This window comes from Mustela putorius, unplaced genomic scaffold, assembly GCF_011764305.1.
Source record: "Mustela putorius furo isolate JIRA1106 unplaced genomic scaffold, ASM1176430v1.1 tig00003983_pilon_pilon_pilon, whole genome shotgun sequence".
NCBI lineage: Eukaryota > Metazoa > Chordata > Mammalia > Carnivora > Mustelidae > Mustela > Mustela putorius.
In genome coordinates this window covers 13,871,271-13,889,767 of record NW_025422123.1, presented here as the reverse complement: position 1 = coordinate 13,889,767, position 18,497 = coordinate 13,871,271, and the positions used below count along the sequence as shown (strand labels likewise).

At 34.9% G+C, this 18,497-nt stretch overlaps 1 protein-coding gene across 2 annotated transcripts in view; it reads right to left on the bottom strand.

The window, feature by feature from the left end:
• LOC101674167 (CD2 associated protein) overlaps positions 1-18,497 on the bottom strand; it is a 134,940-nt gene that overhangs the window by 21,303 nt on the left and 95,140 nt on the right. For both annotated transcript variants that reach the window (XM_045071255.1, XM_045071254.1), the window contains exons 12-13: positions 1,730-1,895; positions 1,177-1,319 (exon numbers count right to left, since the gene is read on the bottom strand). In XM_045071255.1, coding sequence (XP_044927190.1) covers positions 1,177-1,319; positions 1,730-1,895 — 309 coding nt within the window. The remainder of the gene's footprint in view (positions 1-1,176; positions 1,320-1,729; positions 1,896-18,497) is intronic.

Here is an 18,497-nt window from a genome sequence, read left to right as displayed (position 1 = left end):
GAGCAGGCAGGATCCAAATATATGATGAAATAATCTATAAAACATTCAAATTAAAATCTGAAGGAATCCATGTGTAGGTCAGAGCTTTTGTATTAGCAAAATGACAATTCGGAAAAGTAATAAAATCACCTAACAGTTTTCAAAAGGTAAGAAGTAGCATATCTTACAATACAGTGACAAAAAACCCCTAAGTATAATTGCCCTTTAAGTCTGAATATAAATATGAAATGTTAATCTGAAGGCTAAACGTATTAAGACACTAAAACGTTTAAAAAAATATCATGAGCACTTTATATAAGGGGGATTTTAAAAGTTCTCTTCTGCTTTATGTCATCCTGGACACTTGATGTGTCTATAGCTTAATTTCTTTAAAAGCAAAATAGCATCTGCCTTTTAGAGTTACTATTAAGATAAAATAAGGATATATATGAGAAAGTACTCTGAGAATGTAAAAAAAAAACCTAAAACCAAATGCAAGGTAGTATATAATAATCATTACTACAATGGTAATGATTGTGCTATGCTTTTAATATTGAGACCTTTATCAAAACTTCCCTGTTTCAGGTTTTCCATTTTACAACTAAGAGGTATAAAAGACCAGGAGACAAAGATGATTGATGGGTTGAAAAATCAGTCCTAAAACTTAAAGAACAATATGTAACTAAAGAAATAAAGCCTCCTAATATACATACACAGAGAAAGAAAGAGAGAGAGTCATTAAAAAGCGTATTTTCCTGAATTAAAAACAAAAGTATCTTGAGATAAAGTAGAAAAGTAAAAATAATCTTCAATATAATTTAGTGCTGGTATTGATAATCTATTGATCTATTGATAATCTACAATCATCTCTCTCTCTATCCTTAAACTTTTAAAACTAAAATGTATTCCTATCTGCCTGAGTAGTATGGACTTTCCATTATGAGGGGACAAAATATATGATAAATGGATGATCTTTTAATCCATTTCTTAGTCCTTATATGAATCAAGTATTTTGCACATTTATCTTCTTCTAGTTCTATTTTTCTATTTTGGTTTCATAGATTTTAAACAAATTCTAATTAATTTCCACTCTATCTATCCACACATAAAATACATACACAAATTTCTTAAATAGTTTCTGAAAACTGGATTGGCAACTTTTTTTTAAATGCACCACCTTTCTACATGTTAACTTACCTGTTTCTTTAGAGCTCCTAACTGTAAATGAATCTAGGTCTACTGATTTCGGTCTAAGTGGTAACTGTTCAGAATCTAGCTTTGGTTTTGATACTGGCTCAGTTTCAAATTTTGATGAATTGGAAGAAACTTCCCCATTAATCCTGAAATGAGAAAATCAAACATATGGAGAAATCACTTGTATGTGAATCATAATCATTTTTTAACATTGTGAATTAATGGCACTGAAGATGTTATAGCACAGTAAGTTTTCTTTCTGTTTCACAAAATTATTTCCATAAACATAAACCTCCACAATAAGACTAATCACAATAAAATCAGAAATGTAAAAACAGCCTACTAGGTGTATATTCATACCTAGTATGAATATAAATCATTTAACAGACAGTCATTACAGTCTACAGAAAAAATATGAAAAATAAATACTTCAAAAATTATTTTGACATTTAGAAAAGCAGTATAGCCACTTACGTCAAAGGCAGGTAACCAATAAACTAAATTAGCTAAGTTACCAAAATTAAAATGACCTAATTTAAAATTAGGTAAAACTTACTTGGCTATAGGTGGTGGCGGAGGGACTGGTTTTTCAGGTCGCTTTGGATATATTGTTCCAGGAGATCTCAATAAATTATTGGCTTTGGTGGGTGGAGTAGGCTTCTTTGGTGGGACTTGAGGAGCGGCTGGTTTAGAAGGTTTCTGTTCCAGTATTGATTTTTCATCTGGTTATTTAAAAATATTTAATAAGTCATTAACAATCAAAATTATTTAGGTTTTTCTACTTCTTAGAGCTAACATCAGACTGAAAATGTGTAAAACAGAGTCATTATTGTTTGTGTTCACTTTAAAGTTGTAATTTAGTAAGTTTAAATATCTAAAATAAAGCTTACTTTGGTGGGAAGGAGGATCACAATAAGCTTCTGAGCAACAAATAATGCCCAGTTCTTATTGTCTTCCCAGCATTCTTTGTTTTTACGGGCGGTAAACTACTCAAATATAATCACATAAGATTTTTCTCTAAGCATAGGAGAGTATAAGTGTTATCTATACCTAAATCCAGACCACTTTCTGAGACTGATGTATAGTAAACTTATGACATTTAACATACATATTTAAAAATAATCACAATGACAAAGAAAAATATCAAATGTTAAGAAAAACAGGCTAATCTGACTAGTCACAGATGAGAAAATTACAGGCCTGTATTTATAATCCTCACAATTGTACAAGGAATATATTAACACAATTTCATTTTTTCCAGTTTATTAACACCATTAATAATTCTATCAACTAGATAAGAAAATATGCTGGAAATAAACAATGGAACGATTTTAAGCCATGTTAATAAAAACAATTTTATCACCAAAAAGGTATGGTACTATATACAATGACATACTTGGCTCCTGATCTTTCAAGAACTAAGATGAAATATTAAAACACACACATGTGACTCTTAAACACAAGCGAGCAAACTGGTGGTTGCCTGAGGGGAAGTGGGTAGAAGAATGGGCGAAACGGATTTTTTTTAATTGACAAAGGTGCACACATACTAGATATTTATGATAATAGCAGTCAGCAAAAATGTATCTAACACATATATATGCAAAAATACCCTCAAGTGCAATACCGAATAATTTTCAAAACTTACTAGGTCTTTGTAAAGAATGTCTAGCACAGGACCACAAATAATTTCATGAGATTTCATATCTATCAGAAACTGGTGACTATGAATCTTGAACAAACATTGCAAGCCCTAGGTAAACCCCTGGTTCAAAATAGTTAATTTACTCTAACAACAATAAAAATACTAATTACCATTGTTTCCATTTAATCATTTATGTATAGCTTCCTTGAATCATTTGAAAACATAGCTTAGTCTACTAAAACCATGGTCATCGTGTTGTACAAAAATCCACTTTCATATGGCCTCAAAGTAAACAATGCATCATATAATTACATCATAATTATACCATCTAATTCTAACTATAAGCCAATAGAGCCATCTGTATCATTTATAATAGCCAACAAAACTTAAATCTCTAAAAAATGTTTCTTTAAGAAAGATGTTTTATATAAAATATCAGGGAAAATGATGAAGGTTAAACAGAAGTTCACTGATTAACTGAACATACTTCTTTACAGAGGTATAACTAAAAGCTTAAAATCAATTCAACTCTGCAGTTTATTTTAAAATAAAAAAACACAATTAAATATCCATGGGAATCAAAGTTGATCAAACTAAGATTCATCATTTCTGGTACAGCCATGACTAAATCAACAATAGTATGCTGATTTATTATATATGATGACAATGTATTTGGGTACTAGGTTTTATTTACCTTTATTGAGGTGATATTTACCTAACAATTTAAAGTGAACAATTCACTGCCACTTAGTAAATTCACAATGCTCTGCAACCACCACCTTTATCAAGTTCCAAAACTCTTTCAATACCCCAAAAGAAGAGTCTGAGTCTCATTACTCCCCATGTTCCCCACTACCCATCTCCCAGCAACCACCAACCTGCCTTCTGTCTCTACAGATTAGGTATTCTGGGCATATCATATACATGGACTCACACTGCGTAACATTCTTTGTCTGGCTCAATTCACTATAGCATAATGTTTTCAAGGTTCATTCTCAACGTAGCATTTATCATTATTTCATTCTTTTTTGTGATTAAGTAACATCCACCGTATGTATATAGCACAACTCATTCATCTGTTGACGGGAATCTGGGTTTTTTCAGCTTCTTGGCTATTAGGAACAATGCTGTTATAAACAATTGCATACGAATATTTGTTTGAATATGTTTCCCATTCTTTGGGGTATATATTTAGGATCACACAGTAATTCTATGTTTAACTTTCTGAGGAAGTACCACAGTTTTTCATAGCAGCTATAATATTTTACATTCTCACCAGTAGAATATGTTCTACATGCTTGTCAATGCCTGTTATTTTTCATTTTTATTATTATCATAGCCATCCTAGAGAGAATGAAGCAACTCAGTGTGGTTTTGGTTTGTATTTCCCTAATAAAGAATAATACTAAACATCTAGTTTTTCAAATGCCCAAAGGAAGAAATATGTAAGGTATGTAAGTTATAACTTAAGATAGAGAAAAGAATTATGGTAAGGGTATGGAGAAATTTTTACTGAAAGCAGCCAAAATACATGGCAGCTAACAAAATACAGCAAAATAACTGAAATATGCCCTATCTTATTTACTACAGAATATAAAAATATATTACACTAAACTAAATGTTTCTAAATTCATCCATTTGTTAATACAGATGAGAATCAGTCCCCCACTGCATGAATAAAAGTAGAAAAACAATTTTCAAAAAATCAAAAATGGAAATACTGTGTGATCTAATAATTCCACTACTAGGTATTTACCCAAAGAAAACAAAAACACTAACTTTAAAAGATATATGAGTCCTACATTTATCACTGAATTATTTATAATAGCCAAGATACAGAAGCAACAACCTAAGTGTCCATCAAAAGACAAATGAATATGGAAGACTGGAGGGGGATTGTATACAGACAGAAACACATAAACACACAGGAACATCATACAACTATAAAAAAGGATAAGATCAAGCCATCTGAGATAACATGCATGAATCTAGAGAGTATTATGCTTAGTGAAATAAGTCAGACTGAGAAAGACAAGTACCTTATGATTTCACTCCTAAGTGGAATTTAAAGTAACAACTGAATAAACAAAAAGCAGAATCAAACCTATAAATACAGAGAACAAAATGATGGCTGCAAAGAGAGGAGGGGTATGGAGGGATGAGCAAAATGTGAGAAGACAATTGGGAGACACAGGCTTCCAGTTATAGAGCGGATAAGTTACAGAAATGAAAAACACAGCATTAGGAATATAGTGAATGATATTGCTAGAGTGAAGTATAGAAAAAGATGATAGCTACACATGTGATTACAGCATAATATATAAACTTGCTGAATCACTATGTTGTACGCTAAAACTAATGCAACATCAGGTGTGTCAACTATACTCCAATTATTTAAAAAAATTGAAAAGTAAAACAATTATACTGGCACCAAAGCATGAATGGGCTCTGAGACCATAAATTCAGACTGAAAAATCAAATCCATTCTTTATCAAAGGTTACTGAAAGATGTGTTAGAGAAAAACACAGTACTATCCAAAATCCAAAATGTAGCTTTTTTTTTTTTTGAGAGAGCGAGTGAGCGCACACTCGAGCAGGTGTGGTATAAGAAACGACAAAGAGTAGGAGAGAGACAATCTCAAGCGGGATCCATCCACATCCAGCACGGAGTCTGACTAGGACTCAACCTCATGACCCTGAGATCATGACCTGAGGAGAAATCAAGATCTGGATGCTTAACCAACTCATCTACCCAGGTGCCCCACCAATGTTTTTTAATTGAATCTATTTTCCTAACATTTTCAGAAAACAAGGACAAAAGAAATCTACCCATATTAATCTCACTGAAATAACCTAAACTCAAGTATAATACACTTTCAGAACCATTAAGTACAAAGCTTAAGAAACTATCATCACATGAATACACATGAATAACCACCCTCAGGCCAAGAACTGAACATTAGCCACAATAAGTTATCATCATACCCGTTCCCAATTACTACCCAACTGCTCCTACCCAAAGGTGTCTTCTAACATTATAGATCACTTTTGCACATTTAAAGTTTACATCAATAAAATCCTAAGATTCATGTTGTTGCATACTATCTTACTTGGTATGTGAATATACTTTATTTATCCATTCAACTGTGAATGGACATTTGTGTTGTTTCCAAGTAAGAGCCAATAAAAATAATGCTATGATAAACTTTATCTGAATCTCCGGCACACACACAGAGCACATTTCTGCTAAATATTTAACTAGGAGTGCCAGCACTGGGTAATACGGTATAAATCACATTCAACTTAAATTCTTGGGATTAGATGTAACAATTTGCATTCCCACCAACAGTGTATAGGAGTTCTCCTAATATGAATCCTCACCAACATTTGGTATTGTTACTCTCCTTTTCAAAATTTCACCCATTTTGGTGAGAATCTTACTTTCCTTTAAATTGTATTTCCTTGATGAGTAATGAAATTGAGTAACTTCATAGTTTGATCTATTCAACACTCTTAGCTGCATTTTAGCAAGCTTTTTCTTACTAATCTGTAGAAATTCTTTGTATGTTCTGAATATAAGTACTTTGTCATTTATACATGTTGTAAAAAATCATTTCCTACTCTGTGACATACTTATCCCCCACATGGTATCTGTAAAAGGCATTCCTTTTACACTCTATATTGAGTGCATGGAGTAGTTTTCTTTGTATATATCCAGGCAGGGCTCCATATTATTTATTGATTCTGTGGCTTTTGGCTTTGCATCATTTTTGGAAGACTAGAAAGCATTATATCTTCAAATATGTTTTCCAGTCCCTTTTCTCTCCTCCCAATCTGGATCTTCAATTACATGTATGTTAAATCTTTCATTGTATTCAATGTCTCTCAAGAACTTTTTTTCCCCCACTGTTAAGCTTTAATTCAGGAATTTTTCTTTTGAAAATACCACCACATATACCCACACATATATATCATATATAGTTGACCTTGAACATGTTTGACCAGTCCAAGCCTACATATATAGATTTATTTAATACAGGAATGTACTTCTTCTTTCTTAACATTCTCACTTTCTTAATAACATTTTCTCTATACCTTACTTTATTGTAAAAATACAGTATATAATGCAAAAGACGTGTAGTCAACTGTTTATGTTATCAGTAAGACTTCTGGTGAACAGTAGACTATTGGTTAAGTTTTTGTGAGTCAGAAGTTATATGGGAGGGGCACATGGATGGCTCAGTTGGTTAAGCATCAGACTCTTGATTTCTGTTCAGATCATGATCCCAGGGTTGTGGGATCAAGTCCTACCTCAGGCACTCAGCACAGAGTTAGCTTGTCCATCTCCCTCTGCTCCTCTTTCTGTTTGCATGCTCTCTCTCTACCCAATATATAAATAAAACCTTTAAGAAAATTTATGAGGCAATATTTGACTGTGAGGTCGGTCAGCACCCCAATCCCTACATTGTTGAAGGTCAACCATATATTTTATAGTTATACAAATTCATTTACACTTGCATTCACATTGCATTTACATGTTTCTAGTTAAGCCAAAATTATCAATCACATCTTTTAATATTCTAAACGTATATTAAGCATAGTTAGTTTATAGCTTGTGTCTGGTATTTCAAATATCTAAAACACCTGTGGACCAGGTTCTATTTTCTGTTGTTGGTGGTTTCTAGTCATGTATTATATGCCCAAGTACGTCTGGTTATTGTTCTATGAGACATGAGACATTTAAATGAAAACATACAGAGATAATTTAAAACTCTAAGGTATGTCCTCTGCTCCAGGGACGAAAGGTTTACTTTGCTTCAGGCAGTCAGGCTAAGGTGCAGTAAAATCCCATTATCACCTTCTTAATCAGACTGAGACAATTACCAGTTGGGCTTTGGTGCTTCTGAAAGCTAGTTCTACGGCCATTTCACACTTCCTATCAAAGGAAGTCTCTTTGGAACTCAACTCAAAGTCCAGGAGTTTACTACAGTAACTCCTTTTTTTCGGGGCTCTAAATTTTGTCTCTCAAACCCTACATTATAATTAAAGTTCTTTTCCTAGGCTAAGCGACCACTTTCAGAATTGGCAAATGCCTCAAAAGGAAACACAGGCCCAAATGACAGGCTTACTTTATGGGGCTCCCCTCCTCTACTGGATCTGGACCCTGTAATTTCTCGTACCCTTCACAGCTCTTCAATATTTAGTATATATGTGTATATTTCATACAACCTTTCCAGTTGTTCTCACTCAGATCATTCTCTGCCTGCCTGTACAATCACTCATCAATCTTCTTCAGGAGTTCCAGTTCATCTAACAACTTCTTAAATATGCACAGATTCTAAGACTTCAAGCTAACCTCTCTTCCTATTCTCATTTTAAGCAATCTTCTTGAACAACATTACACATATCCATACATTTAACAGCTGAGTTCCAAGAGAGAATCTTATAAATAAATGCTTAACACAAACTCTCAGCCAAGATTCATCCCGTATTTCCAATATTCATATCAAATTCCATGTCAAAAGCTGAACTTATACATATTTTCCCCCAGAAACTGTCTTTATTTTATAAGTCATACCTCTTTTCCCCATCCTCACAACCCTTGGGATTTAATTAGTCAGTAAGATGTACTAACATAAAACCTAAGCCACCTTCCTTATAGTAGAGCCTAATTATATGTCAACAGCTCTAGCTGGTAATGTAGTCGATTAACTCAAATCTATGCTACCTTCATATGGTTATAACAAGTTAGTAAGTGCTCAACATTCTTTTTTTAAGACTTACAGGTCTTGAATTGAACATGTACCCAAAATTGGTCCAAGAAACTGAAAAGGACTTAAATTCCACAGCTATGGAGAAATATTCCTCTCTTTCCTATTAAATGGACAAGATATCAAATTGCCCTGATTGTCAGAGGTAGCATCCTTGTGATCTGAAGAAAAACCAACCTGAAGACAAGGTAGACACTAATGGAGAGAGATATAATCCAGGTCCAAAATGAAATTATTTGGTGGAGGGTCACATGACTCCTACCTCTAGACTTCCAATTATATGACACTGTTCCCCTATTGTTTCAGTTTGAGTAAAGATTTTCTATTTTCTATTCTTTGCTCTTGAAAACATTCCAATCCTTTTTACCCATACCACCACCACATGTATTCAAACAGCAAGAGCACAGTTTCAGAAAAACATACCTGAACATGTCACACCAGTTTTTTAAAGCTTTCCAATTACATAATAATTATGTTATAGGGTATATCTTATGCATTATATACTTACTTTGCAAGAAACTATAGCACTAATGCTGAATAAAATTCACACACACACACACACGCGCGTGCAAACAGACCTTTCACCCCATGAGGTTTAATCAAATGTAGGAGAAAGTAAATATACACAAAATATCTAAACTAATCTGTGACAATACTGAGAATTATCTACTTTTAGAGTAATAAAAGGCTGTGTCAAGGAGGTGACATTAGCTGGACTTTTCAACCTAGAATCTGAAAAATGAGAAGGAATCTCATATAAAAAGATTCTGAGAGGGGTGCCTGGGTGGCTCAGTCAGTTAAGCGGCTGCCTTCGGCTTAGGTCATGATCCCAGGGTCCTGCGATTGAGCCCTACACTGGGCTCCCTGCTCAGTGGAAAGCCTGCCTCTCCCTCTCCCTCTGCCTGCTACTCTACCTATTTGTGCGCTCTCTCTCTCTCTCTGTCAAATAAATAAATAAAATCTTTAAATAAAAAAAATTCTGAGAGGAGTGTAAGACAAAGATGGAATTCCAAGGAAAGGATATTATACCATGTAAATGGGAGGGAAAAAAACTCATTCTATGAACATTATAGAGTGGGTGACCCTACTACACAAAATCAACAAGTAAAGTATGGAATATATTAGAGAACTCAACGAAGGGCCAGATCCCTCAAAACCTAGTAGGCTAAGCTAAAGCTAATGTGGTCAGAAAAGTCTTCTTTTGAGACTCTACTATACTATAAGCTAGAGGTTTTTTTTTTCCCAAATGCAACAGGAAGTATTCAAACCCAGTAATAAGTTCATGTCCCATGAGTCATAATACGACTGAAACATTTATATGAAACATGCACATACACACTTTATTTACATAATATAAATTCTGAAACCCTTATCACTACTTTAAATCTTTTTTGGAACAGGGCAAGATATAAACAAATAGTTAAATGCAAGTTCTTGCCATAGCACTGAAAGGCCTTATCAATCACACAAGTGATTCTTTTTTTGTCTTCAGATTAGAATCCCGTGGAGAGCTTAAAAAATACAACCTGAGTTCTACCCTATAAAAACTCTGGAAGTGGATCCTTGGCATCAGTGTATTTTTTAAAGTTACCCAGGTAATCCTGATATGCCACTAAGACTGGAAACAACTGTACCAAGCTACCCTTCTAGCTTGATTTCTCACAATTCCTCTAGTTACCTATAGCTATTTCCTGAATGCGTTATGCTTTCTCTCATTCTTTTCACATTCTCTTTCTGTGGTCAGGAATCACTTTCTCTTTTCTAGTCAACACATTATGCTTATTTTCTAAGTCTCTGAATAGTTACAATCTCCTCATTATCCTGCATATTAACCTGTCAACTAGCAACTGTCAGAATATCACTTGAAACAGGAAGAAAACAAACAGAAAAAAATTTAATCTTCCTAGTGACTGGCAGAAGCCAGCTGCCTAACATATACATACTGATTTTGCATAGTTTTTTTTTCTTTCCTCCAAATTTTGAGACTGAATGATTTTGCATACTGTTAATACATGTTTAACATCTGATTAAAAATCTGTTTCATGTGTGGGTTAAGTATAATAAAGAAAATGTGCTACTCCTTAAGAGGTCAAGATTATTTTTAGGTTCAAACTGGAAGGATTTTTTGTAGAACATTAGAGATAAGCACTATTTCCTTTTTGGTAAGCATACTCAATATATAATATAATAGCGTCCTGCCATAGCTCTCAACTCAAGAGTTTATGTACTACAGATTGTATCACAGATGAAAAGGCATTTGAGTTCAGTACCTCAATAACTACCATGAAAGGAGTCTTAAACACAAAGATCTTGATTTTAATTCCACACTAAACTGTACTATACCAAAGTTCCACAGCATATAATTTAAAAAGATATTTTCAATACTGATTTCCAAATCACTCCATAATATGAAGCCCTATCCATAGCCAATATCTGCACTGGAAAATCTACAACTTTTTATTACATTTCAATTTCATTAAATTATTACTCTGCATTCCTTTTATTGGCTCATAGGAAGAAGAGAACCCTCCTAAGCAAAGACATAAAGAAGACAAGACCTCAAGACTTCCATTTCGGGCAAGAGTTGAATCACATAACAAAACCTATGTTGCCAGCTTAGAATTCAATGTAAGGTAAAATTATCTCTCAAGAATGAGGAGAAAAGGGTGCGCCTGGGTGGCTCAGGGGGTTAAAGTCTCTGCCTTCGGTTCAGGTCATGATCCCAGGGTCACAGGATCGAGCCCCACATGGGGCTTTAGCCCCACATCGGGCTCTAGCCCCACATCGGCTCTCTGCTCAGCAGGAAAGGAAACCTGCTTCCTCTCTCTCTCTCTGCCTGCCTCTCCGGCTATTTGTGATCTCTGTCTGCCAAATAAATAAATAAGATCTTTAAAAAAAAAAAAATGAGAAAACTATTTATTTCAAATGAACAAAACTACATCTTCCATTAAAGGAAATTATTTTAAAAATTATATATAGCTTATATATATATATATATATGATTTTATATAATAGTTCATAAGTTATAGTTTATATAAATGATTTTTATATATATACATATATATACACATACATACATGGGCAGAAAGTATGAAATGCAAACAAAGTAAGTACAAACAAAGCAGCAATGAGTATGAACAAATCCAAACACTGAAAGGGAATCAGCAGCATGCAGATGGTGGTTAAGCCACGAGCCTTTATATATATGGCTAAGCAATTAAGAATAAGACAACAAAAGATCCAACTCTAAAAGTCCTTATTCTTAGTTCAGTAACTGAACAAATGAATTAATGATGCTATTGGACCTTTGTGTGGTAACCAACAGCAGTCACACAACCTTCTGCGAGAGACAAAGTCTTACATAGTCAATAAAGTGTAACTTTTTCAAGGAGATAGGGTACAATTCATAATTCATTTTGCTAGGTTGAAAGTCCCAGTGATCAGCCAACTAGACCCTCAAAATCTGTAGTCTCCTGTATTAGCAGTGAATTCTTAGCATGTGAATACATTCTCCTACCAACAGTAACTTGTCCCCCTTTAATGCCAGACACAGAGACAGGAAAACCTCAAGAGGAACATCCACCAGCCCAACTCTCCCTTCCCATTCTGCTAATTACAAAACAATAATGCCATTATTAACATATTGGTGCTTAGTTCCTGCCTGGAGTTGTGTACCATGTGGTTCTGCTTATGAATCAACTGAAAATTAAGACAAATTCTGTCCTTTACACCTGCAGATATAGAAACTGAAAAAAAAAAAGTTCCTCAAGCAAATGAATACAGATTCACTGCCTCTATTAGTAGAAGTGTTAAACCAACCTGGGCTTTAGCAGCCATTCCTATGGATACTGGGATCACAAGGGAGAACATGTACATTAAGGTAACCATTTAAATGATTTTATAAGTCTAAGAGCTTCACTTACATTCTCTCCTACACATTTACAGGTCTCTCTGTCTGGCACTCCAAAGTATCAGTTGCTCCCTTCTTTTCATACATACTCCATAGCAAGAATACAAGTCCCTGAGAGTGAAGTGGGCTACTGAAAGCTATATCCAAGAAACTTTTAACAAAAAGCAAGAGAAAAACTTGGGCTCCAAAGTGTTGGTGTTTTTCTTCTTATGAAGCGCACTATGGCCACCATTCAGGTACCTCCGAGAAAATAGGGGGCAGGAGACTACTAAGCAGGTTTGAGAAAATAAAAACTACATGGTGGCCTGAGGCAGGGAATAAGCAGTCACAATTTATTCTTAAGATTTGAAAAGTATCTCTTGAGATGATGGGGAGTCACTGAAGAGTCAAAGGTAGTAGGGTAATCAGGTTCATGTTTTCCTAAGATTTTTGTATTTATTTTCCAGAGAGAGAAAGCATGCACACACAAGCAGGGGGAGTGGCAGACAGAGGGAGGTTCCCTGCTGAGCATGAAGCCCAATGTGGGCCTCCACCCTAGAACCTTGGGATTATGGCCTGAGCCAAAGGCAGTCACTTAACTGACTGAGCTACTCAGGTGTCCCAGGTTCATGCTTTCTAGTAGCTCCTTTTTCCCCTCTGCTCAAGACAGCAGAGATTTTTAAAGTGTATCTTCTGTAGAATTAAGATCCTAACAGAGATAAAAGTCATGGACAGACATACTGGTAGAATATACTGGCCTCAACGTCTGTTGAGGGTGGAAAAAGGGTAGAACATTGTGTTTAATTTTATTCAAAAAGATAGACTTTAATGCACACCAATTTTTAACGCTCAGACTGATACTAGTTATCTCTCCCAATGCACATCTCCAAAGCTTACTAGGCAAAGCACTGACATTTTTTCTATTCCTTGAACCAGATTTAGGCATGTCAGGTTAATAAGAACATTTTGAAAACATTAAGAATTGTTTCCCTCATTTTACATTTGTCCTATCTCACTAATTTAAAAATTCTTATATTTGCATACAAACTTTGACACCAACACATAGTATAGTTTTTTTAAAAAGTTTTAAAATCTTCCCAATGAAGAGTTTTGGTGTTATTGACAAGATTTTAAAAAAAGAAAAAATAAGTCTTTTATATTTACTTACAGATTTGCCATTTCTGGCGTTCTTTATCAGTTTCTACTTATCCAAACGCCCATAGAACATCATTTCCCTTCAGCCAAAAAGTATTTCCTTTAACATTTTCCGTGCAGTATATACAGGTGTGCTGACAACAAGTTCTCTCAGATTTTGTCTGAAAGCTTTTATTTTGCCTACATTTCCTGAAACGTATTTTGCTAAGTAGAAAATTCAAGGTTGAGAATTATTTTCATTCAGACTTTATGCTTTTTTTTTTATCACAGCTTTTCACTGAACAGGTTATGATGTTCCTTTAGATGGTTTCTTTTGTTTCTCCTGCTTTGAGTTCAATGAGCTTCTTGGATCTTTGGGCTTACAGTTTAAGCAAGTCTTAAGATTTTTCAACTATTATTTCTTCAAATATTTTTTTCTGCCCCACTCTCTCTCCATTTGTTCAGGGACTCCAATTACACATAAATAAAATTACTCAACAGGGCATGTGGGTGGCTCAGTTGATTAAGTGTCCAGCTCAGGTCTTGGTCTCAGGATTATGAGCTGAGGCCCTACATTGGGCTCCATGTTGAGTATGGAACTTACTTTAAAAAACAAAACAAAACTATTTGATATTGTCATCAAGTTACTGATGCTCGATTCATTTTTTTCTAAGGCCTTTTTTTTTTTTCTTAAGTAGGCTCCACACCCAACATGGGCTTGAACTCATGATGCTGAGTTCAAAGGTTACGTGCTCTACTGACTGACCCAGCCAGTTGCCCCTCTAGTTCATTTTAGATAGTTTCTATTGCTGTCGTCTTCCAATTCACTAAATATTTCATCTGTAGTCTCCAGTAAACTGATAATTCCACACAATGTTTTTCATTTCTGATACTGTATTAACTCATCTGCCTAAGTTCAATGTGGGTCTTTTTATATTTTCCATTTCTTTCACCATCAGTCTTGCGTTGTCTTTTACTTTCTTGAACACAAGGAATATAATTTTAATAGCTGTTTTAATGTCCTTACTGCTATTTCCATCATCTCTTGTCATTTCTGGATCTTTTGAATTGACTAGCTCTTTTAGTTACAAGTTGCTATTATCTGGATTTCTCTACATGTCCAGTAATTTTTCTTATCAGCTAATGGACATTCTGTATTTTACACACTTGGCTGCTAGAATTTGCTATACTCTTTCAAATTGTATTGAATTCTGTTCTCGGATTAGTTCCATCTGCTTCCAAGGTACATGCAAAGCCCTAAGTCTAAGGTGATACAATCTTTTACAGACTCTGTCCTATGCCTTATCAAGTCTTTCCACTGTGGCTTGTAGGAACATGAACTATTAGTGAGTTCCAGAAACTGTTTCGCCAAATGCTTTCCAGCAGTTATTTCTCCAGCTATGTGAGTTTCCTTTCTTAGGTATTTAATTCACAGTTCTCAGCCAAAGCTTCATGGTAAGCTCTACAAAGATCTCAAAGTGCTCTCTGTGTAGTTCCCTCCATTATGGAATTCTGCCCCACAAACTGTAGCTGTCATGGCCTCTCTAAACTCCTATCTCCTGTTTCTGCAATTCCACAGGAAAACTGGGCTCTACTGGACTTCTTCCTTTCGGCTGACTGTAAACTACTTCAATAGGTTATCGTAATTTTAGGGCTTTCCTTACTGGGTCAGTGATAACTTCCTTCAGTGGTAACAGTCCTATGCTGTTGTCTAATATCTGAAACCACTATTTCATGTACTTTGTCCAGTTTTCTAGTCGTTTAACTTGGCAGGGCAAATTCAGTCCTTGTTACCTCATTATGGCCAGGATTTTGACCAAATAAATGATATAAAAATGCAGCACCTTTTGTTTTGCTTATAAGATCATCTGATTTCAGAGAATACAGGAAGTCACTACTCAATTTTAATGAGACCTCAATCTACTTGACTGAGGAAACTATAAAAGGAACATCATAATGTCGGTAATAAAGCCAACATAGTTCTTACATTTGGTTCTACATTCTTTATGAAATGAGTCTTTCATGTAGGACTGGTATTATAACCAGGTACCAAAATAAACTGATCCAAGACTCAGACCTAACAACAGCCATACTACACCTAGATTAAGAAATATTTTAAAGTAAACATTGTTTCTGCATAACAAATAAAAAATTCTCAAATGTAAAGAAAAAAGGACATAAAAAAACTTCCATGCTGAGCACAGATAATGTGAGAGATAAAGCTATAAAAGTATATAACATATTCATGAACCAGAGTGTGCTTACTGCATTTAGTGAATGAAAGAGAAGATGATACAAAATTGTAATTTGGGAGTCAGTTTCCAACAACACCAAAAGCTGGCCAGGATAAGGAGTTAACAGGAGTTCTCATTCATTGTTGATAGGAATGCAAAATGGTATAATTTGGAAGATAATTTGACATTTTCTTACACAAAATTCTCTTAACACATGTCCCAGCAATCACACTCCTTGGTTGTTTACCTATGTGAATTAAACACTTATGTCCACCAAGATACTTAGAGAAGGATGTTATTTACTCATACCTGACAGACTATGGAAACAACCAAGATGTCTTCAATAGATGAATTTCGATAAACTGTGCTACAGATAGTGAACAGACTATTAATAAGCGCTAAAAAGAAATCAGGTATTAAGTCATGAAGACATGGAGATTAAAATATAACCAAATGAAAAATAAATGAATGAATAAATAAATAAATAAATAAAACCAAATGACATTCTGAAAAAGGCAAGGATGAAATGACAGAGCAAAAAAGATTCTTAGGGTAGTAAGACATATTCTCTATAATTCATATTACACATCTGTCAAATTATACATTTGTCCAAACTCATAAAATGTACAACACCAGGAGTAAATCCCAAGATAAACTGTGGACTTCGGGATATAATATTTCTGTGGAGATCCATTCTGGTTTATGATAGTGGGGAAGGCTGTAAATGTGCGGGGCAAGGGTATATGGGAATGCTCTATATGTCCTGCTCAAATTTGTTGTCAATCTAAAAACTATTCTACAAAAAAGGTCTATTAAAAAAAATCTGGCAACAATATGAAATATAAGCCAGACAAGGGACTAAAGTGAGAGGACTCAGTTAAGAATATAAAGGAACACTGTAGGCAACACACAAGGATAGGCAGAAATAATACTGACAGTAGAAACAGAAGCACTCTAAAACAGTGTTCAAGTTGTTTCTTGTACAGTTGACCCTTGAACAACACAGGGAGTTAGGTGTACCAACCTCCCCACAAAGCTGAAAATCTAAGTATAACTTCTGACTCCCCAAAAACTTAACTGAAAGCCTACTGTTGGCCAAAAGGCCTTACAAATAATATAAACATTCAATTAACACATTTATGTTATGCGTATTATATACTCTATTCTTATAATACAGTAAGCTAAAGAAAAGGTTAAAAATCATAAGAAAAATACATTTACAGTGCTGTATCATATTTAATGGGGAAAAATTCATGTACAAGTGGATCTCTCCAGTTCAAACTGGGTCATGCTGCTCAAGGGTCAACTGTATATATAACCTAGTATACTAGATATAACCACTGCAGATCTGTCTGCACAAAAAGAAATAATTATTTTCTCCAAATTAATAATAAGAAACAAAATAATGTTTTTATCAAAATACGTGTGTACCTTGGAATAACTTTCCAGGTTTATATGATAAATACAGACAGTGAAAATTAGATAATACATAACAAAACACATCCATGTTTTAAAAGTTAGAACTCACCTAAGAAATATTAATTTATTATTTTTTAATTTCTTTTCAGCGTAACCGTATTCATTGTTTTTGCACCACACCCAGTGCTCCATGCAATACGTGCCCTCCATAATACCCATCACCTGGCTCCCCCAACCTCCCACCCCCCGGCCCTTCAAGACCCTCAGGTTGTTTTTCAGGGTCCATAGTCTCTCATGGTTCACCTCCCCTTCCAATTTCCCTCAACTCCCTTCTCCTCTCCATCTCCCCATGTCCTCCATATTTGTTATGCTCCACAAATAAGTGAAACCATATGATAACTGACTCTCTCTGCTTGACTTATTTCACTCAACATAATCTCTTCCAGTCCCGTCCATGTTGCTACAAAAGTTGGGTTTTCGTCTTTTCTGATGGAGGCATAATACTCCATAGTGTATATGGACCACATCTTCCTTATCCATTCATCCGTTGAAGGGCATCTCGATTCTTTCTACAGTTTGGCGACCGTAGCCATTGCTGCTATAAACACTGGGGTACAGACGGCCCTTCTTTTCACTACATCTGTATCTATGGGGTAAATACCAGGGAGTGCAATTGCAGGGTTATAGGGAAGCTCTATTTTTAATTTCTTGAGGAATTTCCACATTGTTCTCCAAAGTGGCTGCACCAACTTGCATTCCCACTAAAAGTGTAAGAGGGTTTCCCTTTCTCCACATCCCCTCCAACACATGTTGTTTCATGTCTTGCTAATTTCGGCCATTCTAACTGGTGTAAGGTGGTATCTCAATGTGGTTTTGGTTTGAATCTCCCTGAGGGCTAGTGATGATGAACATTTTTTCATGTGTCTGATAGCCATTTGTAGGTCTTCATCGGAGAAGTGTCTGTTCATATCTTCTGCCCAGTTTTCGATATGATTATCTGTTTTGTGTGTGTTGAGTTTGAGAAGTTCTTTATAGATCCTGGATATCAACCTTTTGTCTGTACTGTCATTTGCAAATATCTTCTTCCATTTCGTGGGCTGACTCTTTGTTTTGTTGACTGTTTCCTTTGCTCTTGGATGGGAAGAATAAGCATTGTTACAATGTCTATACTGCCTAGAGCAATCTATACTTTTAATGCCATTCCGATCAAAATTCCACCAGTATTTTTCTTT